Genomic DNA, 27,073 nt, shown 5'->3' with positions numbered 1-27,073 from the left:
GCCCAGGAAGTCAGTTCATTACAGAAAGGGTCTAAACTGTACCAAACATATTGATCTTACCCTCTATAAGCTTTTTACATGGGGGTGTTTTAAACCAGATATCACAGATGATAACAGTGATAATATAAAGTTCCCACCTCTTGCCTCCTTTACTGGACTTTCCTCTATCCTCAGGAAGGTGTTGGTTACGTATGTCTCCTCAGCGTTACTGAGCTCACAGGTGTAAATCCCCTCTTGATTTGAAGTTAACTCCTTTAGCGTGAGGCTGCGTACTCAGAAACACTCTTCACCTGCTGCCTCCACTCCTCTGAGACAGTGTTGTCGGTCCCGGTCTGCTTCAGGATGATCTGACTGTGGTTGAACCTCCAGATGAGGTCTGTTAGAGGAGTGTTTGAGGACGTACAGTTGATTGTTGTTTCAGTGTCTGAGCCAGTGATGGAAGCTGAAAACACACAAATGAAAAGAGGAGATAAAATATCTGGTATTTCTTTCTCAGAATCTTCTTCTTCTTAGAAAACACTTACTTGGTTTAAACCACGTGGCTCTCCTGTTGTTTCTAGGAGTGCTGACGGTGCAGCTGTAGTCCAGATCAGAAACTCTCAGAGAACTACTGATGCTGTAGAGCTGCTGTTCATTCTGCTGGACTGAGGTGTTGCTCTGCAGGATCACGTTGGACGGAGGTCTGGTGGACCAGGTGAGCTCAGGTTCAGGGTAGATCCCCTCTGAGCTGCAGGTGATCCTGTTTTCTACCTGCTGAACGTCGACTTTATGAACTGGAGCTGTCCAAAAAAAGATGCAAAATAATGTTTTTGAAGTGTTGTTAGCTTCATTGTTTCTGCTTAGATTTACCTGCAAATCAAACAGAACTAATAATGAATTATAATTAATTCCTTTCTTTGCACTGACGCCTTTAGGATCTGCACAAACATTTTTTTTTAAATATGCCAATGACTTTATAAATATAACAGGCGGCATCCATCCTTGACTGAATAAGTGCAGTAGTTTTACAGCACTTGCACTTCAGCCTCCTTAAACAGCTGAGGAATTTATTCAGATCACACACACTGATGTTTCTTATCACCTTATATCGGGTACAAGGATTAGTTTCGGCTTCATATAAACTAAATTAGTTTTTTCCATAGCTGCTCATGGTCATTACCTCCGTTTTTACAAAGCAAAGCAGAAATGCAACATTTATCTTTTTACTTTCAGAAAGGTCAGATTTTTTTTTTTTACCAAGACGGATGAAATAAAAACATTCTAGAGAGTTTAGTAACGTTTATCTGCATATATAAATTCAGGAAAAGTGTGGTGGACGAATGGGTGGACGCTCACAGAGATTCTTTACTTTCTCTTTGAAGACTTTTTTCAAACTTCTTCACAGGAGACATTCTCTCTATGTTTTTTATTTGCATAGTTACAGTAAGTTTCTCACAAAACTGGTGAGATTTGCTTCATTTGCAGGTGTCCCCTATCTACTGGATGACCTTATTCTCACAGCCTTGAATGGATATCAGGCTTCCCTCCCCCGGGAGTGAAACGTTATCAGCCGGAGGACCGGCCGCTGAGAGAGCTCAACAGGAAACAATCTGACAACACATATCTTGTATTTATTCTTTGAAACGTGTTAAACGTCCTGTACCTCACCTGTTGCTTTGAAATACATGTTTTCTGCTCAGTAGGTTTTGAGAAACTCAAGTTCACTGAATTTAAGAAAAGTTAGGCACTTAAGTATGCGTCCACACGTCACTGAGGGAGCATGCACAATGACAAATGCAACACTTAACTCACACTTAAAGCACACTTAACTTAATACCACTTTGGAGTGGTATGCAATATTTTATTTTTGTTATATATTAATATAATGCTGTTACTCCACTGGTACAGTTTAGCCTGCTTTAATCTTAAATCAAGCCAAGAGCACACTGGAGCTTCACAACAGCTGAGAACTGCATCGAGATGGAAACCAAGCCATGTTTGTCCTAAACTGATGGCTGAACACAATCTCATTGGAAGGGATAGAAATAGCTGCCACTTTTAAGGACATTTGCGTGTCAGGTTTACGCATCTATTGCTTCGTTTTCATTGTCATGTCATAAGGACCTATGGTCGCAGTTTTAAACATGTGGTTAATGTTGTGAATTACGTTTAGGAAAAGATCCTGGTTTGGGTTCATATAAGGAGGTTTGATATGTAAAGTTAAGATATGTACATATGTACTCTGTCAGAATATTAGCTGGATGTTTAAACGTAATGAGTTCTTGATATTTGTTTGTGTTTTTTGTATTTACTGTGTGTTTCTCATACCGTCCACATTTAGCTTGATGATTAAATCTTTGTTGCCAGTCTTGGTGCCGGTGTAGCACTTGTAGTCGCCCTGGTCCTGAATCTTCACCCCTGTCAGTAGGAGCGAGGCGTTTCCACTGGAGATCTGGTCCTTGAACAGCGATGTCCGGTCTCTGAAGCCCTGGTTCTGGCGGGCTAACTGGTCTTGGTTGTTGTAGTAGGAGTGGACAGTGTTTCCTGTTTTCACCTGAATCCAGTGGAGGACCACTTCCTCTCCATACGTAAAACTACACGGCAAGATGCAGCTCCCCATGAAAACACAGACCACAGCATCTGTAAAAACATCAGGGAAAGAGACATCCATCAAGGTTCAGTTCAGGGGAAAAAGCCTGATTATTAACTTTTGAGACCATATAAATATATATCACACTAATAAGTCTGTTTACTGAAGAACATGAGACATAAGTTAACAAGACAAGGACAGTAGAGAAGAAGGAGTCGTTGGTTTGTATAGCTGTGTGTCGTCTGCATAATAAGAGAGCAATAAATTGTGTTAATGAACAATGTGATCTGGTGGGAGCATAATGATGATGATAATAATAATAATAATAATAATAATAATAATAATAATAATAATAATAATAATAATAATAATAATAATGGAGAAAAAATAAATAATAATAATGAAAAGAATATTAATAGTGATCATAATTGGAATAGTAATAATATAGTTACAATGATGATAATAGTAATAGTGAAAGTGAAAAAAATAGCAATATTAATAATGATGAAAAAAGAATAGTAATACTAATATTGATAATGATAATATTAGTTATAATAATGATTATAAAAATGATAATAATATTAATATTAATAATATTATTAGTAATAAAAAAATGATGATAATAATGATAGTAATGATGGGTACTTGGGCTTAAAATAAGCACGTAAACAACGAAACTATGTACAAATAAGTACAGAAATCCTTTCACAAACATCACTTAGGTAACTTCAAAATAACTCAACGACACTTTTTGGTTTGTCATTGTTCTTATTACGTATTTTACTTCAACAGTTTTACGACAAACTGAGCCTTTCTTGATCTGCACAATTATATTTGAAATGGACAAACAGACTTTGTGTAATTCATGTCACAATTAAAGCAGTATTTATCTCTCTCTCGCCGTTGACTCCCGTACATATATTCCCATGGTGGTGAACTGGAAGAGGCTGTGCTTAACCTCTCTACATCTGACTCGCTGTGTTCACAGGCTTGTCTCTAACTGTGTCTCTCTGCTTTTAATTGGTCCATGAAGATTTAAAGGAGGAAAAGTTTAGAAAACATTTAAAAGTCAGCAAAATGGAAACACTCTTTGAGATGAGAAGGAGGCAGGTTAGTTTGGATGTGAGAAGTAAAACATCTTCTTTTGTTTTTTTACTACAGGGAAACAAAAACGAAAGCATTCAGCAGGTGTTTGTGAAGGAATGTGATCAGGTTCTTCAACATTCCATTGGCAATGACTTTCTTGCCTTTCTGCTTCACAATGGAATTCTTTTAGTGTTTCTCTTCTCTACATTTTGTCATAATTTTTCATTTTTTATCCATACACAAGGGTCAAACATGGCCACTCTGGTTGATTTTGAGTAATCTGCTTCAGTTAAAGGAGCTAATTCACCCATAAAAACCACATTTTCTCACTTATCTCTAGCGGTGATCACCTATATACACTCTCTAGTAATGTGCTGTGATTTCCTCCTCCACAACAGCACTGTGTTTCATAAAGGTTAAAGTACAAGTAAACTCAATTCCCCTCCTTTGTTTTCAAGGTAGCAGCTAAAGTTTCACAATAAATGATCTGAAAACTTTGACAAAAACAACCAAAATGTACCGAAGTACCAAGTTAAAAAACAAATGTGTAGAGAGAAGTTTAGATCAAGAACAGATGGGACTTGAACGCCTCACTCACCTGCTCTGTTAAAAGTCCTCAGAAAGGTCAAGACCACAAAAAACACCACATGTTTACACAAAGCCATCGGGCTGGTAAATCCCCCCGTCACGTCCTGAGAAGACAAGAATCCAAAAAAACAAGACGGCCTGTCAGAGTTACTTTGAGTCAGACGGAACAGCTGAAGCTTCTGAGAGACTCATTCTAACTTTAGAACAGGACTTTAGTTGGTGTGTGTGTTTCTGAGGGTGTGGGTGTGTGTATGTGTGTGTGTGTGTGTGTGTGTGTGTGTGTGTGTGTGTGTGTCAGAGGGTGTGTGTTAGTGTGAGCGTTTTTCCACAAGGACAAAGGTTACATTCTTCTAAAGATTACAAAATGTAGCAAAACATTTACAGATTTCAAGCGTAAGGAGGCTGCTGAATGGGAAAATCAACTTTCACATACAAATAAATGCAGCAGGTCAGACTTCAGATGTCTCCTCTACTCTTATTTTGAAAAGCCTGTATTTGAACTTTATCAATAATGGAGGACACTGATTCCTGCTTTGAGGACAGACAGACAGACTAATGGACAGAGCAGTTACTTATGTTTTGTATGTTTTTCTGTGAAAGTCCAGCAACAAATGTCAATTTACGCTCATTAGATGAGTACAGTCTTTTCAAAGGCTTTTCATAGGTTTAGGCAATTAAACTACTTAATTAGGTTTAGTGGAATATGGTGAAATTGTAACGATTGTACATAGGACCCAAGAGCAGTTATACTGTGTTCTGTGTATTTATACTGTGTTCTGTGTATTTATACTGTGTTCTGTGTTTTTATACTGTGTTGTGTGTTTTTATACTGTGTTCTGTGTATTTATACTGTGTTCTGTGTTCTGCTCATAAGGACCGATTTCTACCGGCGAAATGCGTTTGTCTTATTTATTAATTATTAACGTCTGTATGTTTTGAAATTCGTATTGTGATGTCATTATTAAATAATCCAGAATATGATTATGGTTTCTCCTAAACACTGTGCATTTTCGGGATCATCCTCGCTCATGGCTCCTCGGTGCCGAAATAAGAGCTTTGGGACGGCCGTCAATATGGCGGCGCAGAACGACTTCAGGTTCAAGCGAGGATCGAGGAGCGAAGAGACAAGAAAATAAGAGACTTGGGATGTACCCAGAGTGGCAGTGGAGAAGGGGCAGAGCTGTGACAGGCTGGTGAGGTGGGAGTGGCTGAGAGGTGAGTATGAAAGCAGAACTGTGACAGAAATACTTAGTTAGATTTAGTAAAAGATGGTGAAATACTTGGTACATATTTAAAGACAAATTAAACCACTTTGTTTTGCATAAATTTTAATGGAAATGATTGACAAACTGAGGATTTTCCAAATGTATTTACCCATAATTCCTCCTACATTGATCTCATAATACTTCATAGCCAGCAGTCAATTACTCACTAGTTGCTCGATATCTTTTTTACTGTTCTTAATTTCCAGCTAAGCTCCACCTACTACAGATAAGGGATTTTGTTTTATCACTCACTGATGACTGAACACTCGTCCAGCATTAAACTCGTTCCAATGAGCACAAAGATCTAAATCTAACATCTTGTTTATGAGGGGATTGGGTTTATAAAGGAAAAATTCAACAAAACTGCTGAAACTCTGATTGTTTGCAGTTTGGGTCTGTGCTGACTGGACTGTGTTGCATCTTTAGAGGATTTCCTGTTTTTCTTTCACATTGTTCATTCACATTTAGTCTTTCTGCTTTTATTTTGTAAGTTCACTCTCCACTTGTTTCCTGTCTGATTTTACATTCATTTTTGTTGTGTTTTCCTGTCTTTGTTGATTGGTCGGCCCGATTAGTGAAACCTTTCTCTCATCAGCCCTGCAGTCAGCTGACCTTCTGCGACCGCCATACTCAACACTAAATTAAAGTTCCTCTTAGTAACTTTAAAAGTCAACAAGTGGAAATGTTTATCCGAAGGCTGGGCGAATGGCAAAATGTTCCATCCCAATATGGATCATTTCATAATAATAAGAGAGACCAGTCCACTGCGGAGATGGTAGCCTTTAAAATCTTTACATTAATGCAACTTCTCACTCTGAACTTTTCTAGAAAACAGCTGCTGTTTGAGCACAAAAGTACATTTTTGATCTTGAAACTGCACTTTGATAAAATTATATTATCTAGGGTCCATTTTCTAACCTTTTTTTTTAAGGCTTTTATCTTACTTTGGTCAGTTGTAACAGAGTTTCTGGATGATATTTTCATCAAAAATGCAAAACTATGTGACAACGTCATCTGCTGCTGTGAGATTTGATTAAAAGCTCCAGAAACAAGCCAGTAAGCGGACTTTGATCTTTAGATTTTGTAAAAAGAAAAAACCACACTGACACAAACCTTCAGTGATTAGTCATTTTAATAACAATACATTAATTATGACACATTTGTTTAAGAGGTGTGTGCAGTAGCGCAGAGAGAAAGAGAAACTATTTCAGTCTGCTGCAGATTCAATATTTATAAAGTAAAACGTCTCTGTCTGTATTGTTCAGTCACATTTGTTTTTATAATCCAGGCAGGAAACTTCACCCTTTTTTCAGAATGTTTTCAGTTCAGTGAAGGTTTAAATGCAGTGTGAAGGTTGTCGACCGTGGAGTCTTTTATTTTGTAAATCCAGTTTGTGTCTCAGAGCAGAACACTGAATCCCTTCTTGTGATGATTGACTGTCGCCTCAGGAGAAAAGACGACATCCTCACCTGGTTTTAAACATTTTAGAGGCTCTTCTTCACAGTCACAAGCTTTAAGAGGCAGCCTTTTAGTTCTCAGCATCTCCACTTTTCTACCAAATGGTGCCAAGAACTGTTGAACCACAGCAACTAAATCAGGAACCACAAGTCCATTTGTATTCATTCCTGTTTCATCTCCACTACTTATAAAGAACCGTGTCATAAAACTTAAAACATTAGATTAAAAACATTCTCATGTCTGAATAATGGCCTCGTCACACCTGCATATACACAGTTATTAGTGGATTGCCGTTTTGACAGTGCTGACCTTTCAGGGGCGGTGAGCCAGATAATCCAAAATGGTTACCACTGTCGGCTCTGCCAGCCCTGTTACATTGTTTTCACCGAAAGCTCCGTTTGCACTGTTACCATGGTTAGCACTGTCAGCTCCGTCAGCATTTTACCAATGTTAGCACTGTTTGCATTTTACCAATGTTAGCACTGTTTGCTCCATCAGCACTGTTACCAACGTTAGCACTGTTTGCTCTGTCAGCACTGTTACCAATGTTGACACTGTTTGCACCATCCGCACTGTTACCATTGTTACCATTGTTAGCACTGTCGGCTCCATTAGCACTGTGACCATCGTTACCACTGTTAGCTGCAAGCAAAACCAAGCAAATAGCATTTTTTTTCCTATATGTGTACGAAAAGGACAGAATGCAGGAATCGTTTGACTGGAGAAGTTTCGATACTACTGTTTTTTTTGTTTGATACCCTAAAGGTACCCTTACCCTGCCTTACGTTTTTTAACACCGCTTTTTAAACTCAGATCTTTAAACTAGCCTTTAGAAAAAACTACTCAGCAGGTAAGTGATGACTGATCATGAGTTCTTAAAACGGTTCCTTCCCAGTCCCAGGCTTTAAAGGTTCAACAGAATCCGTCTTCAGGGTTCTTGTTTCCCTAAAGACTTCCTGAACCAACAGCAGGTTCATAGCTGCAATGTTCTGGTCCCCGAACCTTCCATGGAGACCCTGAAGTTTTTAGAGTGCATGTTCTACACGGCAGCATGTTTATCAGGGTTTCCTCTGGAATATCACAAAAGTAGTTCCTCAGAAAAAACCCCCAAATATGACAAAATAGTACTTTTAAATATATTAGTTTCTAAGACGCTGTTTGTTTCTCGTCAGTGTGAAGCTGTGTGTGTGTTTGTTTAGTGCGTTGGTAGTCTCAGGTGATGTCGTCTTGTTGTTTCTGTTTGTTCTCAGGTTAACTGAGAGCCGTCTGAAAGGCCTGATTGTCCGTTGGTTCCCCCGACCGTCAACGGGCTGCTCTCGTTCAGGTTAGCGTCGGCCGGCGAGTCTGTGAGGGGAGAGAGAACGTTTCTGGATGAGAGGATGAAGAAACAAAGGTAATAAAGTCGAGCTTTAATAACTAATTCTGACTTTTCTCTGCTTGCATCATTTACAATCAATTCCCATTTTATTGGTTCCTATTAGCTAAAACTAACACAGTTTAAAACATGTTTTTCTAAATGCAGTTGAATAATTAATTTAACAAGAAAAAAAATTAAGATTTGAAAGAGCAAGACTTACTACTTAAGTCTCACTATTCAGCATTAATAAGCAGTTTATTAAATTGTTTATAACGCACAAATGTAGTTGTAACTCAACGAACCAATACTGTCCTTAAATAAACAATTAAAAAGCGTCTGCTGCAATAATAAGTCGACTAATCGATTAATCATCAAAATGCCAGGAAATTCTTTTTTTAGCCTCATATATGGATATTTTCTGCTTTTCTCTATTTTTTTTATTATTAAACAGAATATCTTTGGGTTTTTGACAAAACAAGACATTTAAAGACATCAACTTGCACACTTTTCACTCTTTTCAGACATTTTAAAGACAAAAAGATAATCTAGCAAAATAATCGGCAGATTACATTACATTACATTACAGGCATTTAGCAGACTAGCAGATTAGTGGATAATGAAAATAATCGTTACATAATTGTAGGTAATTTATAAATGATGTTTTCACTGCTTATACATGCTAAATATAAGGACTTAAAGTGAGTCGATAAAGCAGTTTCATGAGCAGAAACCTGTTTTTTCCTCCCTTCATGAAGGTTTAAATTATTATTTTATTTTTTTAAGAGAGGTTTTCATTGATTTAATTGTCTTTTTTTTGAAGGCTGTAGTTTTTATTTTATTTTTTTATTTTACTGCATCATCTTGAGAGTTTTTTCTACCTCACTAGAAGAAGAGGACAACTGTGGCTCCATCTAGTGTCCTGTTTTGAAGGTGCATGTTATATTTAAAGAGTTAAAGACCAACCTTTGACTAAATGCAGCTCTGTCACCTGCTCGGGGTCGGTTCTGGGCTTTGAGGTTCTTCCTGAGGACAAATGTAGAGAGACAGAATCATTAATTAAAAGCACCTGTTCAGTCTTAAAAATTTGAAGAATCACAAATTCTTAAAAAAAACTCTTTGATCTTTTCTTCTTAATTATTTCTCGATGTTCTTGCCTCGCCCTCATTTAGTGACCGCCTACATTTTCTTAAATTGAATCCGGTGAATGCCAGGCGGGACCCGGATGTGATTAGTGCAAACTGTTGTGACCTGTGTGGGCGTGTACTTTTATAACAGGTGTCATATTCATTATTATAATACAATATTTATTTATCTTTTACAGTATTATGAATATTTCTTTTCTATTTATTATTTACAGGAAGAAAAAGTAGTTCTATGTTTATTATAATAAAGATTTAATACTCTGAACATTCACTGTGAGACAGAGAAGCTTGACTTTACACTCAGGTTTTAATATTTTATGCAGAAATTCCCTTTTTCCCACCACATACACACACACCAGTTTATAAGAACAGTTCTTTCTACTTATGCTTTTCTTATGGTTTTAAATACATAGAATACATTTTCTTTATTAGTCTTAAGCTGTTGGCTTCAGTTTATTTCATAAGGATCATCAGTAGTAATAAATTATATATTAAAGTAACAATGAGGACCATTCTACTGCATAAAAAAGTACATTTTCACATTAGATAAGTAAAGCTTATTTTGCTGATAAAACTTCTGTTATTTTACTGGAGTTTGATTTTGAAAGCAGGGTCTTTACTTTACTTTCTAGGGTAAATTTTTTTTATATTATGCACATGTTTTTTATATATGAATATGTTTGGTGCTAAAACTGCATTTATTTCTAATTAAAGGATTTGGTGGCTCTGCAAGTTTTTATCTCTTCTTGACAGATTTTGCATTCATTTTGACTGTTATTTAAAGTTTTGGACATTTTCCTTTTTTTTTTTTTTTTTTTAAAAGCTGTATTTTTGTAACATTCAACAGTTCATTTTTACCATAAAGGAATTAAGACTTTTCCTGATATAGTGTCCACAGTAGTGGTGAATTGCCTTTTTCATGTAATTTTAATTTAATAACAAACAAACATGTTGACCTTAAAACTTAAATAACTTTTTATGTCACATAGTGACCTCCATGTAAAGTGTATAAACAATGAGAACCAGACCTCCCAGACTGTTTCTGCCCTCCCTTCATATATTATTTATGTTTATGTAAATTGTCTAACTCAGTGCAGTCAGGCGGTCTTCTCTTTGTTAGTAAATGTCCACGTCGGCTGGAGTCCATGTTTACCTTTCAGCTTCAGGCAGGCCAGCATGCTGACCAGAGCGACGACCAGCACCGCAATCACCAGACCGAATAGCCACCAATAGGAAGGCTCCTCTGAAGTGCTCCGCTCATCTGCACACAGGTAAAGAAATACCCATTAATCAGCAAAAATACACATTTTTTTAAACAGGAAATGACAAGTGACAGCAGCTGTTTTTTATGTGAATGTGAACATGTGATCTTTATATTTCCATGTTATATAATGCATATATGTTTGGTGCTACATCTAGCTGCACTGCACTCCAGTTTTTATCTCTTCTTCACAGATTTTGCATTCATTTTGACTGTTATTTTAAGTTTTGAATGTGTTCGTCTTAGTCTTCCAAGCACCCATAACTTTAAATAAATGTTGCTACAATCATGTCTGGTGATATTCTTTATTTTTCCTTTTGTCAACAATGAATCGATCCTACTGAAGAGCATTTTGTATCTTAAAGTTACTAGGAGGAACTTTTATTTGGTGTTGATTCTGGCGGTCCCTGTGGACAGAAGTGGTAGTGTTTCTGAGCACCAGAGTCCCTTTAGAAAACCGCTCTCAGACTGGTCTCTGCTGGATCTGGGTCTGTCCACGATGGACTGGTCTCTGCTGGAGTCTGGTCTGAAGGAGTTTCTGGTGAACCTTCATGATTTCATCTGGTTTCTCCAGAATCCGACCCGGTGGCTCCGATGACGAGCTTTAAGAATAACTTTATAGAAACAGACGATCTTCTCTCTGATGGTCTCGTTTACTGATGGAGGTCTATAGAGGATCAGGACTAAACTGAGACTGGTTCAGGACCAGTTAGAAGCTCCTCACAGTATCTTTAAGCTTAATTACTTACTAGAGCACCAAATGTGGATTCATCCGCCCCTGAAAATAGTCCCCTACAAACGTTCTATTTCCCTCTATTTGTTTGATAATGTGTTTTGTGTTTGTGACCTCACCGACAGGTCCGTCGATGATGACGTCGTTGCGTTCGGTGTGAGTGTTGTGCGGCAGCGAGAACACGCAGGTGTAGCGGCCCGTGTGCTTGGCGTGCTTGGGGTCCATAAGCCGCAGGGAGCCGTCCCCGAACTGGACCTTGAAGCCGTCCAGCTCCACGTGGTCGTCCCACGGCGGCGTGGAGACGCTGTCCCCCAACCGGCTGTCGTAGGTGAGGATGTGGGATGGGTCCTCGCCGTTGGAGAAGCTCCAGTGGAGGAGGGGCTTGTTCAGGTAAGGAGGCGCGGAGCAGGGGATGGTCAGGTCTTTCCCTTCAGCTCCTTTTATTTCTACAAGAAGGAGAAAACAGGAAAACTCTCTCCAGTAAGTAGATCAACACATACAAATTAAAGCATTTGAAAGATATCTCCAAGACCTTATTTTTTTTAATTAACCTCATACTTGATCAATAATTGATGTTATGTTCACTTCCAGCATCGTTTAAAATAAAAAATATGGATTAAATGTTTAGTTTACTTGGAAAATGATGTGCAATATTTTTTATTTTGCAGCCCTGCCTGCAGACAAGCATCCTTTACATAACACCCCCTTAAATGAAATGTATGTTTACCTCTGTCCCTGAACGAGGCGTTCCAGGCCGGCCCCCGAAGGAGGTCGTGACCTTGCAGATGTAGATGAGGTTGGGTTGCCCGTCCAGCGTCTTGAGGCGGCTGTCCACCGTGTACAGACCCTGTTTGTCGGCCAGCATGCGCGTGACGGGTCGCAGGACCTCAAAGGTGGGCGGCTCGGTCGCCCAGCTGACACGGGGCGCCGGGAAGACGTTACCCACAGTGCACTTCATCTCCTCGTAGCCGCTCAGCCGGGACAGCTCCAGAGACAGGCCTCGGATGGGCGCTACACCAACACACACACACACACACACACACACACACACACACACACACACACACACACACACACACACACACACACACACACATAAACAAAGACACGCTCAACATGCTGAAATACTTCCCAGCAGCCCCTGATGACAGACTCTAAGTGCCAGTGCCCAATATAGCCTGACATCAGCCTCATACCGATAAGAATAGAGCTCTGTTCACATAACATCACTGTTCTTACAAACATTGGAAATACTTCACTTTATTCTTGACTAAATTAAAAGCCTTCATCTTCAGAGCCTCTTAAAGGGGCCGTCTGAGAGAACGGAGATAATAGCAGGGACTTCAGAGAGGCTTGACGTAATTTAGAAGTAATTACACACCTGATATTTAGAGTAAAAGGAGGGAGTTATTGTTAGTGTAACATAGTTGAAAAGGTTCAGGTTAAATCCCGCTAAATGGGAAAACTATGCCACCTGCTGTTGTGAATTGGGACCTGCATTGAGTAGTAGAAGCAAAGGATTATGGGTAATCCTCATAGCGACGGAGGATTTGCCACTAGACTGAGCATGCGCTGTTGTCCACAAGAGATGACCGTTTTGTCCTTTTCCATAAATGCAGATGTGGAATAAACCTGCTGTTACCTTCAGTCTGAGCAGCTCCGAGAGGTTCATTTAGCCAGGAGACATCTCACAGAGGTCACATTAGCATACGAACATTTGCTGATGGTTTGCTGCGGGGAGGCCAACAGGAAGTTAGCAGCGCATTGGTTTCCTCTCTTCAAAAATATGTGGATTATGCGTTTGTGATATTTAGAGGTTTTGTTTATAAAGATAATCTCCACAAACGAACACCACTTTTATGATTTTTGAAGTGTTAAGTAAAGGATAACGTTAGGCTATAAAGAAACTCTACCACAGTCACATGACTTCACGTCACCACCACTAAGCTAAAGGAGGAATAGTGTACTATTCAGGACTTTTATTTTGAAATTTTGAGGACTTCCACTGTAAAACAACATGAGTTTGTTGCTCTTCTGTTGTAGTTGAGACAACAGAGCTGCTCAACGAGGGTTTGTCGTTGTTATAAACCACACCTATAACCAACAGACTGAGAAGATGATAACTTTAATAACTGCACTTGGATCTCACAGTCATAAATAATGACTGACAGGTAGTAAACAAGGAGTCTGCACTGTCATAGTTGTTGTTAAAATAAAGAGGTGAAGTCCCGCCCCTTCCTGTGTCCCATGTGGGTAGTGCAGTCAACAACTAACACAAATGATGTTTGTCAGTTTAAAAGATCATTTTGAACATAAAGAAAGTCTCGTATCATTTAGTTTGTGTGAAATCAATTAAACTACATCTCTAGTCTTTCACAATGTACGTCACCAACACGGCCATTAGCTTGACTTGCTAGCTAGCAAGCTAATTAAGGTAACACACAAATACAACGTTATCTCACCTGATGTGTTTTATCCAGAGACTGTTTTTATCAGCCGGTATATATATCACTCGTTGTTCAGAGAACATCCTGGTACTTAACACACAGGTATCGTAGCTTTTTTAGGTGTATCGTCTTTCTAGTACCGTATTTTTACAGTCTTATACGTCAACTGTTTTATTACAAAAAGAGACTTTCTTGATGCACAAAATTATCTTTTAAATTTGACAAACGTCATATGTGTAAATCATGGCACAATTCAAACGGGATCATTCCAGCATTTGTCTTTCGCCGTTGCCATCTCTAAGTTTTTTTTGGTTGTCCTTGCAGACGCTTGTTTGCTCTTTTTCTCTGTTTTAACCACTTTTCACCTTCTGTTACATCAGTAAAAAAATAAACTGATGTATGTTCTCCATGCAACACGTGTTAGCAAATCATCTTGCAGAATTATGAAGGAGATTGTTTCTGTATTCAGTGATTGAGTTCACACCACAATGACCACGTTCACACTAAAGAAAACCAAATATTCAAACTGCACCAAACATCTGCATCCTAAAGTGCTTTCCCATCGTCATAAACTCACCTTGCACCTTCATGATGACCTTGGCGTTGTGTTCGCCCTGCGAGGTGGTCACGTGACACCTGTACGTTCCTCTGTCCTTCAGGCCGATCCTCCTGAGGATCAGCGAGGCGTTGCCGCGGGATATCAAGTCAGGGAAAATGGAGACTCCGCTGGCGAACTTCTCGTGCTCCAAGTGCTCTTCTTCGCTGCTGTCGTCGTCGTCGTCGTCCCCATCGTCCCCATCGCCATCTTCCCGCTTGAACTTGTAGACCATCACGTCCTGTCTGAACCACTCGATGGTCTCCTCGCTGCCCGGCTGGAAACTGCAGGGAAGCACGCACTCCTCCGAGACGAAGCAGGTGACTATGATGTCTGAAACAAGAAAGTCCGGGTGGGAGATTGAGATGTTAAAGGTATGTTTTCTTCAGTGTATGACCACCTAAAAATTTGAATCGTTGTCTTTTTGTTATCTTAGAATGAGCCGTTTATATCTACTTCAGAAACAGAAGCTGTTTATTGCCAAGTACGTTACATATACAAGGAATTGGGCTAGATGATTGATTGGTGCGTACAGTAAATAAAAAACAGTGCAATACTAAATACATAATTTAAAAATAGAAATATGAAAAATATAGAATAAAATATGGTAAAAAAGTAAACAAATAAGAGTGTGTTAAAGCAGGTATATTATATTATTCAAGTGTCATGTGTACATGTACGTGTGTATATCTCTTTACTGAGACTTTACAGTAGCTCAGAAAGGACAAACAATGGCTCTAGATTGAGACTTTTGCAGAGTTCTTCTGCATTCTTGGCACACCAATGAAGTTTAAGTTGGATACAACCTACAACATCGCCACTAGATGGCTCCAAATCCTCCACCCTGGCCCTTTAAATGTATGTTTCTATAGAGGTGAAGTTTCTTAAGGTTATTAAACTGTTGTAGTTTGTAACATGAACAAAGAATGCCTCTTCCTGTCATCACACAACGTATCCTAATACAACTTTTCTCTCTTTTTAGTAATGTTTAGAAAAAGATGGTGAAATACTTAGTAAGGTTTAATAAAAGATGGTGAAATACTTAGATAGGTTTAATAAAAGATGGTGAAATACTTAGTTAGGTTTAATAAAAGATGGTTTAATTTAAAAAAGATGGTGAAATACTTAGTTAGGTTTAATAAAAGATGGTGAAATACTTTTGGCAACAAAACCACTTCTTTAGTTTCCAGTTAAACAAACAACTCAAGGAAGAACACCGCAGGGTATTTCACAGGAGGGATGTTGAGAATTATTCACCCTCACGTTTCCTTCATTGCCACATATTCAGTTTGGACGTGTGCAGCGGTGAGTAATCTGCAGTGACACATCTTTTACTCCCTACAGGAAATCAAACCTTATTCTTTGAAAATAAATGAGGTAAGAACATCCCAACAGTTTTCTAGTTCTTACACGCCTCCTTGGGACATTAAGAGAAGCCGACAACCAGTCTGATTGAAAACAGACGTAATAGAAATAATATGAAAACAACAAGTGATTTCTGATGGGATCCAGTATGAACAATAACAGCAGGTATAACCTGTTTCATTGTTCGTATAATCCTTTTACTTTTTTGACCACAATGTGAACCTTTTCTTCAAGCATGTTTAGGCACTTTTGGCCAAACCCCAAAAGTGATGTCATAGTAGGTGACAGGTTAGATAAGGATCCTGCAGCCAGAACGAATGTTAATAACGAGGTTGTCAGTTCTTGTTATGTCAAATGTTCATGTTTGGAGCCTCAATCTGTGTGCAGGAGTTTTTAGAGGCCGTTCACATGTAGGCCATGCAGCTTTTATTTACAGTTTTACCTTCCTCTGACAAACCTGGGTCCCTCAAATCAAATTCAGACTTGTGCTATTTGAAACCACAGAATAAATTCTGTAAAAACATTTACTTAAATTGTGAGAATTGCATCGTTTTTTGCCGCTGGGAATTGTGCCATTTTTGCACCCTGAGTACTTGAGATTTTGGGTTAGTTGTTGTCATTAACTTAAAGTGTAGTATGAACTATTAGGTGGCTTGCACATGGTTTGGGTTACGTTAGCACTAAATCTGTTGTTCACAACAATAAATGAACAAGACGCAGCTAACTGCAAAAAACTCTGTTACAACAAAAGTGAGATGCACCTTGATTTTTCCATCTGCAAAACACGCTCTGTCAGAACTCTGTCAGAACAGGCCCTGAACCGATCACACAGAGACACCATTTATAGGCACAAGTAGGCAGTATAAACATATGGTTTCCATATTTCCTGCTAAAAATAATTGATGCAGGCGGTTGGAGAGATGAGTGGGTCAAACAAAATAGGACTTTCATCCAAGATATAAATTAATTAGTTACGGGAGTCATTAGTTTTGTTAGTCACTTAGTGCCGTTGGTCATTTAGGGCCTTTTTGATCCTTCAGGAAAGGTGTTAATTACCTTAACCACAGAAACAAATGAGATTCCCTTTTGGAAACTCTGAGGTTCTTTCAGTATGACAGTTGGAGCCAGAAGTAGAATCAGATTGTTGGTTTGGAGCCAACGTCTGTCAGATTATCATTTTGTTTGTGCTGTACATGTAGGTACTGGCATATCAACACAGGAATGACTGGAGGATTAACTGTTGCTTTTTCACCTTTCAGCACCGTCCTTTTATACGAGCGTGTTACGACTGTCGCTGCCAGCTCACAGCTGTTCCGCTCATTCTTCTCATAAATCTCAGGCTTAGTGATGACTCACACCTGCACAACGTCTACCTGACGGCCAGGTGACGGCCGGCTCCCGTCGCCTCACACGGAGCAGCGTGACTTTTCGTGCCCTTGCAGAAAAGTCTTTGTGCACTCTGCTGATCAAACACCAGTTTCTTCAAGGCATCCAACAAAGTGTGGAACATTAACGTCACACGCGCCGTTATTTACCAGAATAAACACTCAATTGAGTTTGTTTCACTGATGAATGAGCAGATGAGTACTTCAAAAGGAGATTACAGAAGTGGTGATAGCACAATCTTGATAACTTTGAAGCCCAGGAACAAAAAAACTTTCCCTCGACACCGTTTTCAGTGGAAACAGCATCCAAAGACGTATGAAAGCTGATAACAGCATAATCTCCTGCATTGGGAATGACGTTTGGAGGGGAACATATTTTATCGTGGATTACCTTTGCTTTTAACAAATCACAAATATGTTTCCTTAACGTATGAAGGAGGTCGAGGTCGTAGAAAACACTGCTTTCACCAGCAGTTTGTGTTTGTAGGCCAATAACTTTTGATTTTTAAACATACTCGAGTAGATTTTTAGTGTTTTAGTATTAGTTTTGTTTCAATTTACAAACCACTTGTCTCAAAAGTGTTTAAATTTGCGATGGTAATCTAGGAGAAAGAAAAAGGAAACAGGGTTGAAGTCAGGCACTTGGTGGAACAAAGACATAAGAGGCCAAGACATCAAGTGAAGCAGTTTTGTCAGTACACACATTTAGGGTGTGTATGCGACGCACCTGTCCCTGGTAATCTGGACGGATTAACAAAAAAAAAGACTTTCATCCAAGATAACGCTGTTTGTTTTGCAAAACTAAGTCACTTTGTGTAGTTAGTCACGCGGGTCAATTGAATTGTAAGTGCCGTTAGTGTCGTTAGTGTTGTTAGTCACTTAGTGTAGTTTTGTTCTACTTCTAAACTTCTTGTGAAGAAGGAAGTTTATTTTGAAAAGACTGAATGAACGTAACAAGCATAAATTAACGCTTAAAAGTGACGCTAGAGTAAAACAAATTGCATCACTGTTTGAAGCAGCGCGTTATTTGACGCATTGGCGTGAGAATTCACGAGAACATAGAGAAGGATTGGATTGGCAGCTATTTTGGATATGATTCAGGCTAGCTGCTCTTCCTTTAGGCCGCAGCCTTTCCTTTATTTTTCATGTCTTTTTTCAACATAGCTCATCTTTCCTTCTTTTTTGTTTTAGGGATGATGGTCAGAACTATATAAAGACCAGACAGATGTTCCCTTAAAGTCCATCTGGTTCACTGCTGTCTCACTGGCTCTGGAAGACGAATATTTTCTAGATGACGAAGGATTTAATAAGTAGTAATTTGGGACGGTTCTCAAATTGCGGAAAGAAAAAGTATCCTTTCCTTGCAACTTTAAAAAAAGCAGAGATTCCATTCTGCGTATCAGGTTCCTGTAAAGGAACCCTTTGAATCCCTTGTGAACTGATTGCAGATCAGTTGCTGGACAAAGAGGTGTTTGTGTCTCACCTGGCATTTTGTCCTGCGTGGCAAAGCCGATCCAGAGGAGGAAACAGGCCCAGGTCTGTACTGCTGACATGATTTTTCCTTTTCAGCTTACACACAGAAAAGCAGACCGCTCTTCAGTCCATGCTGCTGGTTTCAACCCCGAGGTTTCCACTTTTCTTTCCCCTTCTCTCTCTCTCTCTCTCTTTCTTCGGGCAGGTTTTTCTTTTTCCTTGGATCTCTCTGGGTGGGTTTGGCCTTCACAGAAAAAAAAAGCATAATTAGAGACACATTCCTCATGAGGTGGACACAGAAAGATTTAAACGTGACAGCACATGTGTAGCTTTCTGAGAAGCGTTCACGTTTGATCCTATGATGAGCGGCAAGGATTTGACCTTTTTCATCAACAAAATAAAAAAGAAATAAAAGTGAGATTTGCAGCTGAACTCTTTCATTTCAACACAAACTCTGAAAAGCCCCTTTTTCTTTTCTTCTCTGTCGTATCTTATCCTGCGTATCGAGCCCTTGACTTTTATCTCTGCAGTGGTTCGATAAGAGGAAAGGAAGAGGATACGTCTGCTGTCAACACAAGAAATGACTCTCACGTTATCCCCACGCTATCTAAACTATCTAAAAACAAACAGGTGAACTTGGTACTCGGGCATGAAAGCTGATAAATGAATTAGTCGGTGTTTTGTTTGAAACAAAGAGAAAGGGAGTTTCATGGTGATGGAGTTGGCGTGCATCCTCCTTGTGTTTACGTTGGATCCTTCCTGCGTCGTAATCCTGCAGACAATTCCCTCGCTAAGTGTTCTACTTACGAAGCTCAGATTTACTGCTCTCTGATTTGCTGTTGGCAGAAGATGATGAAGAAGAAGGGCATGCACTTGGATTTTCTCCAAAATAGTTCCTCTTGGTAACGGAGAAAAGCGTGAACTAATTGGGACGTGACTTTTGTCTTCGTTTGTGTCCTGCAGCAAAAAAAAAAATTCTCTGAAAGAGCTGACGGATGACTTTTGTTTCTTGTGAAAAAAAAATGACAAACCTTTTGAAATCTAGCTTTCATTTCACACTGTTTTACTAGCACTACTGATATTAAAGCTTCTAAATATATTTTTCACATATAATCAACTTATTGTCCCACGTGCGTCAGTCTTTATTTCTTTTCTCAGTCGACACTTGTTCCGTCTTGTTTTCTGCCGATCAGTGAGTCATTTTGAACTAACATGTATGAAATGTGCTATACAAATAAAGTTTGATTGATTGATTTTGAAATGCACTGGTGGGAAGTTGCGGGTGAATATATTGGTGCAAATTCCCCAGAAATAAGTGATTAATCTAATTCTAAATGATTCATCTTTAAACAGATAACTTTTCAGATGACTTTTCAGGGTCAAATGAAGTTCGTCGAGGTTCTTAATCTCATTGTGCGTCACATTAAACAAGTAACATGCAGAATAATATAATAAAGTCTATATACGTGTGTGCAGGGAATCACTACTCCCACTCTAAAACTTAAGCAACTCTTTTTAATAGCTTATCTGTGTTTATAACATTTTTATTTATTACTAGTTTATATTAGTCATTAGTCCCAGATTATCTTAAACTCAGTGTATTTTCCGTTAAAATGGATTCAGCATATTGATTAATATACAATAAGTCAAAGAACATGACTGTGCAGCCTCTGAAACACCTTGACAGATTTATTGCTGTGGTAAAGAGACCAGTAATAACTCTTTGACCTCGGGGGAACTCTCGTCTTATCTCAAACTCAATGAGCCAAACGTCACTCACTCCGCTGCCTCTAAAACATACAGTGACAGCTTATCCTGTATTAATATGACGTTTATTATTATGGTTATTAAGACGCTGTGAATGACCTTTTGACCTTTCCAGCTTATCTTAACATCAAGGTCCTTTACGTTGCAACAGGTAACACTCACAGCAGAATATATTCAATAAAATACGAGAAAATGCGACAAAAAGTAATGAAAAGTTTTCAAGGAAGACACGTTACTCATTCTGCTGCCTCTAGAACATAAATGACCTCTTTATTCTGTATTAATAACACACTTATTAGAACACTAATGATAACTCTCTGACCTCAAAATTAAAACTAAATGTATCCAAGCAGAGAGTAAAATGCACAGAAGAATATAAGAAAATGCAAGAAAAAGTTAATAAAAAGTTGTGCAGGGAAACACAGCTTTAGCTCTGCTGCCTTTAAAACATACAGCAACTCTTTTAAAAAGCTTATTCTGTATTTATAACACACTTATTTGAGTTATTAAGACACTAATGATTAACTCTTTGACATTTAAAAGTTATACTCCTGTATGAGTTAGTTTTCCTATCATGTCAAACGTGCTGCCCATCCCACATGTGATAACAAGACCGTAATTAATCAAACAATAAAACAGCTTCCGCATTATATTTACATTGATGTATTTCATGTTCTAATAAGTTATACACAGAAACAAACACAAAAAAATGCTTCAAACTTAAATGTTTTCCTGATGTTTTCTCACCTTAACTTTTAATAAATGAAAAAACAACTCAGACTCTCAATAAATGTTTACGTCGCTGAATAAAGTATTGCACATAGTTTCCAGTAAAAAACAAAACAAAACAAAGCAAATGCACTGTGTTTATGGAATAAATGACAGAAAAAGTTGGTACTTACAGAAGCTCCTGGTCATCCACAGTCAAACGTCTTCTGATAATAACCTTTTATAGTCCTGATCTATCAAACAGAGCCGCTGCCGGAGAAAAATCTGTCAGTGACATACCGGGGAAACTGAGAAAACAGTCACAGTGACTCAGCCGGAGCTCCAGCTCAAATGAAACCACCAGAGAGAGAAGAGGAAGAAGAGGACGAAGAAGAAGAAAGGAGGAAGAAGAAGAAGAAGAAGAAGAAGAAGAAGAAGAAGGGGGAGTGTGTCGCCTCCTGAGGCTGAGTGAGTGTCAGCTTGACTGGATCAACAGGTTTATTTAGAGAATAGGGAGCAAACATTTCAACACACACACACACACACACACACACACACACACACACACACACACACACACACACACACACACACACACACACACACACACACACACACACACACACACTCTAAAGGGTGGAGTTTGGTTGTGATTGGCAAACACACAAACAAACACACACACACACACACACACACACACACACACACACACACACACACACACACACCCTCTAAAGGGTGGAGTTTGGTTGTGATTGGCAAACACACAAACACACAAACACACACACACACACACACACACACATAGGACCCTCCATAGCAGTCAGTGTTTCCTCTCCATCAAATGTCAGTGGGGTTTGCTTTCAAAGTGCACAGCTGTTTTAGTTTGTACCGTGTGCCGTGTGCCATGTGCTGCAAGCCAACCAACCGACACCTGCTGAGACCAAACACACTCTGTTTACTTTTAATATTCAGAAGCCAATAAACCCTCACATGTAGGATGTGAAATAGAGAGCTGCAGGGAGAGTTTTACTTTGTAATTTAGTCATCACTTGGTTGAGTTCAAAAGTTAAAGTTAAAAAAAAATGACGGATGTGTGATCTTTATTTAACATGGGGAGTTTTTACAGAGTACTTTTAGTTCTCTTTTTTTTAAGGGAAGCCTCGGTTACTCACATCACCACCTGAAAGTTGGCACCAACGCTGCGTTCAAGTTACCTTGGAAATCAGAATTCACACCCAAGTCGTAAATCTTATTGGGGTTTGTTCCAGCCAGGTTAGCAACAGTTTATTTTTACTATTTATGTTTTTACTTATTGTTCTGTTGTAATGTTTGATAAATCTCTGGCCCAAAAAAATCCTTCTATATTAATAAAGTTATTTATTATCTTATCTTATCTCTTGAACAGTATGGTTTATACAGAAGTGCTAATAAACAGCATATTACTGCAGCTTTTTTGATTTGGGGTTGGTTGGGTTTCGTCCAACTTTCCGAGGCGGCGTTCCAGTTGAAATTTTCCGACTTCCCAGTTCAAATGGAGCTCAGCTTAAGTACCTTGAATTAAAGACAGGCACCTTAAGTAAGAATGAAGGGGGGGGGGGGGACTTTAACCTTTTATCTCTTATGGCTTAATTATCTCTGATAAGACTGAAATAGTGGAGCTGCATTCTTAGCTATCAACAGAACAAACATTCTGGTTCCCACTGTTCCTCTGTTGTAAATGGGCAGAAATTCAAAGTATGTAGATAAAAATAAACAGTCATCAATACACCAAAGAGTATCAGAACGAGGGTGAGCTGTTGGTTTGTTGTAATTCAATAAAAGAAGGTGAATGGATTGTTTAAATAAATACTGGACTTTCACCAAGAAGGCCTCTGTTCATGTCCCGTGTAGGTTGACATTTGACTTATTTAGGTTGATTACTTAATTTATGTACGTAATTTACCAAACAAACATTTGACTTCAACCCAAACCATTATGTTTATTCTTAAACCTTACCGAAAAGTGTTTGATTTCACAGCGTCAACCAAGTTTAAATTAGTAATGCGCCTCAATACAAATACATTTTTTTTTTTTATTATGTAAAATATTATTCTATTTCTAAAACGGCATACAATTGGTGAAGAGCGCACAATGGCTCGTTTAGGACTTAAAACTCAAAGTTCAGGACTTTGGAATTGCCAGTCTTGACTTAGGACTTGATTTAGGACTTGTCCGTCTTGAGTTGTCAGACTTGACTTGGGCCTTGTCAGTCTTGACTTGTCAGTGTAAAATTTGCAATCAGATGTGTGTGTGCTTACTTGTACATCTATCTTTGTGAGGACCAAAGGGTTTTACTCAGAGTGAGGACGTTTTGAAGATTTTAGACGGTCCTCACCTCTTCAAAGGCCTGTTGAGGGTTCAGCCTTTTATTTACCATTCAGGTTAGGATCAGGTTTAGGGTAAAACCATAGACTGTATATAAGAATTGGACGTAGTCATCGTGACGTCATCGATTGGTTTGTTTAGCAATTTCCCTTTCGCCATCTTGGAATAAGGCTGTCGCAATGTTGTTTTCTTTGGAACCAATAAACAGAAGTGACCATATATGGACTGAGGAGGAGTGACCTATAGACTCCGTATACGTCTCTGGTGTGGACCTGTCAATCAGTGTGTAGCCCCGCCCTAAAGCATCCCCTGCTTTATGGTCTGTTTGACTCTAAATGGAGCATCATTTACTAAATGAACATCATGCTGTATTGAAGAAGACTTGAAACTAGAGATTGAGACCATAAACTCATGTTTACAATGTTTACTGAGGGAATAAATCAAGAGAGAAGTAGAGTCATTTTCTCATAGACTTCTATACAACCAGAGGAGTCGCCCCCTGCTGGTCAGTACAGAGAATGCAAGTTTTAAGACACTTAAGCATCGACTTCACTCGGCAGAATCTGAGGTTGTCGCCTGGTTGAAACTGAGGCATTTAGTTGTGATGATTAAAGGTTTCGGACAAGGGGCTTGAGAATGCATTATGTGATGGAGGGTCCCCACAAAGATAGAAGTACAGGGATGTGTGTGTGTGTTTGGTGGGATTATGTCCTCCAGAGGTGTAAATTGAGGAAGACGCTATAGTTGAGGCTGGATTAGACGCATTTCGCTCCACTCCGGCTCAGATTAAATCTCGGCCGATTGGTTGTTTGAGCTGCTTCCGAACCCGTCATTCATTTTCCACGCGCAAATAACCTCTACACACACACACACACACACACACACACACACACACACGATGTAGAGGTGTGCGCTAACCTCATATAATCCTTATAATCACACCAGGTGGCTGTTTTTTTATTTTTTTATTGTCCCGCTGAGAAAATCCTGATTCCTGATGTGTGTATGTGTGTGTGTGTGTGTGTGTGTGTGTGTGTGTGTGTGTGTGTGTGTGTGTGTGTGTGTGTGTGTGTGTGTGTGTGTGTGTGTGTGTGTGTTTGTAGGTTAGTGAAAGATTGCTGCGGCGGCAGATAAGAGGATTAGGGTGGAATTAGTGTCATTCCTCCGTCGCCGCGAGGAATAGATTCATATCGATTTTAATCAGAGATAGGTCGGAAAAAAACCAGCAGATAAAACAGACGGGTGGAGTGAATGAAGCCGGTCGGGGGAAAAAGCAGCAGAAGAGAGATGGAGATGTTCGTCTGCAGACTGAAGAGCTTCACGTAGGAACATTTATATTCATGCATCCAAGAGAGAAACCTCACTAATGTTTTTGCCTTTGATCTGGAGCTCTCTGGTTGAGGAATCTACCAGCAGTCGTGGGATGTTTGACCAGAACAACCGGCGTTAGTCTGCAGGGTTGGTGGAGCTGGTGGAGCTGGTGGAGCTGGTGGAGTCGTTGGGGGTCACTGTGGACCCCGGCGATGCTGGCGTCGCCTCCGTTGCGGCGGGGCAACCTGTGAAGCATGAAGGTGGACCTGCTGCTGACTTGCCTGGCTCTGGCCGCCGCCAGCCTGGTCGCCATGACGACCGGCGGACGCAGCACCGGGCGCAGGAAGCACAAGGAGGTGTTCCTCGGGGAGAACAGCAAGTTCAAGTTTGGAGGGTGAGACACGCTTTCTGTCACAGCTGAGTGGGATTCAGTGGACGATGCAGATGATTGGTGGCGTCTTTCTCTGATGTTTGAGCTTCTTAAACTTTCTTTTTTTTCAGCCACTTGGAGGCAGTGCAGCAAGTAAACATGTATGAAGTTGATTTTTCATCCATTAGATATGTAACAACATTAGCATTAATTAGCAGTTGTGTTTGTGGAGAGCATCTGAGTTAGCATGTGCTAATTAGCAGAGATGTGGACTTGAGTCACACATTTTTGTTGACTCTAGACTCGACTTGACAAACTCAAAAGAAAGACTTGCAACTCAACTTGGATTCAAACACCAATGACTCATGTCTTTACGTGGACTTTAGCATTTTGAGTTGAAAAAACATGAAACCTTCCGCCAAAGCCTGAAGATTAAAAAGCACGTTATTTAAAACGTGTGCCACAAATTTATTTATTTTCAACGCTTTTAATTCCCGAGCAAGTCAACATTTGATTTCCAAGATATATTTTTATATTAAGTTTAGTTTCACTTTTTAAGAAAAAAACGTTTTTTCAAATTTTACAAATGCATTCATGCATTGTATAAATATAATATGTTAGGACTCTGTTGTGATGAAGCATTACATTTGGTGAAGAGCGCATTATGACGGGTTTAGTACTCAAAACTCTTGCATGTCTTGATTTGGGGATTGCCAGTCTGAATCATTTCTTAAGTAATTTCACGTGTCATCACTCCGTATTTTTTGCTTTTGGCATTTTATTTGACGCCACGGCAATAGAGGCTCAGAGCAAATGCTTCAGAAGTTAGCTAGCGTATAAAAAGTCAACTAAACATATCAAAATGTATAAACACTAAAAAAGAAGTTTAAAAAGTACTTCATCGATATATAAAATTGCTCTTCTATCATATTGTCGGACTCACTGTGGAAAGTTTTAAAGAAAAAGGTTTAAAATCAATGAAGCAGAAACAGAAATGTCGTCCTTTTGACTCCACACATTCCTCTTCCTTGTATGGCACCAACATTTTACTTCCATGAGTCGTCTTTAATTCCTCAAAACAACATCAGAGTAAGAAATTCTGAAGCTGCATCCTATTACGTTGTATTCTGTGGTTTTGTCAGGAAACAGTGATTTCACTTCTGACGAACACGTTACACATAGTTTCCCAGCGTTTCATCAGTTTCCCTTCTGTTTCACAGAAAAAAGAAACACTTCTAGTGGGATTATTTAATTCTAAGAAGTGACCTCAAGGGAAACGTCTTCCCTAAATGTTAAGTTTATGAGATTTTTTTTTTTTCAAAGCAGAAGACTGAGGCTGATTTGTCCAAGTGGAGAAAAAGCAGCTTTCCTGGAGCTCCTGTTGGAAAAAATGAATGAATGAAGGAATGCAGCTGAACACATTTACATAATGACATCCAATAAAAAACATGTAAACCCAAAGAGTGGTGAGCACAATCATCCTTCTGTAAAAACTTATAATTTAAAGCACAAAGATGGAGAATAACTTACAAATATAAGGATTTATACCACTTTAAGAATTCAATTGTAAATTAAAAGTACTAATACCACACTGTTAAAATACTCTTTTAGAGTAAAACTACTAATACCACACTGTTCAAGTACAGTTTTACAGTAAAAGTACTCATACCACACTGTGAAAATACTAATTTAAGGTAAAAGTAATACTTGAAATACTCGTTATTATAACTTTAACTAGTTACTTTTAAGAACTGCCACTGGACAATAAATGTAAAACATTTAATGTACATGCAAAAAGTACAATGTCCGAAAAAATAAATCCTGGT

General features: G+C 39.0%; 1 protein-coding gene across 1 annotated transcript; it reads right to left on the bottom strand.

Moving 5' to 3' along the window:
• Positions 1–7,424: 7,424 nt before the first annotated feature.
• On the bottom strand, positions 7,425–25,190 carry LOC129111073 (uncharacterized). The gene is made up of 7 exons (XM_054623368.1): positions 24,977–25,190; positions 14,484–14,834; positions 12,187–12,345; positions 11,579–11,905; positions 10,619–10,726; positions 9,287–9,346; positions 7,425–8,310 (listed from the first exon to the last, which is right to left on the bottom strand). Exons 1-7 carry the CDS (start codon positions 25,188–25,190, stop codon positions 8,213–8,215), a joined length of 1,317 nt encoding a protein of 438 aa, XP_054479343.1. The 3' UTR covers positions 7,425–8,212.
• Positions 25,191–27,073: the final 1,883 nt, after the last annotated feature.

This window comes from Anoplopoma fimbria, chromosome 21 (assembly GCF_027596085.1).
Source record: "Anoplopoma fimbria isolate UVic2021 breed Golden Eagle Sablefish chromosome 21, Afim_UVic_2022, whole genome shotgun sequence".
NCBI classification, from domain to species: domain Eukaryota; kingdom Metazoa; phylum Chordata; class Actinopteri; order Perciformes; family Anoplopomatidae; genus Anoplopoma; species Anoplopoma fimbria.
The sequence above is the reverse complement of the archived record's forward strand: the minus strand, read 5'-3'. Positions and strand labels throughout refer to the sequence as shown.

Coding starts and splice junctions, on each gene's coding strand:
- LOC129111073 (XM_054623368.1), bottom strand. CDS start 25,190: ATGGCGACCAGGCTGGCGGCGGCCAGAGCCAGGCAAGTCAGCAGCAGG. Junction 14,835..24,976: donor CAAACATCCCACGACTGCTG/GTAGATTCCTCA, acceptor TTCTTGTTTCAG/ACATCATAGTCACCTGCTTC. Junction 12,346..14,483: donor GGTCATCATGAAGGTGCAAG/GTGAGTTTATGA, acceptor CCCACCTTTGAG/GTCCTGCGACCCGTCACGCG.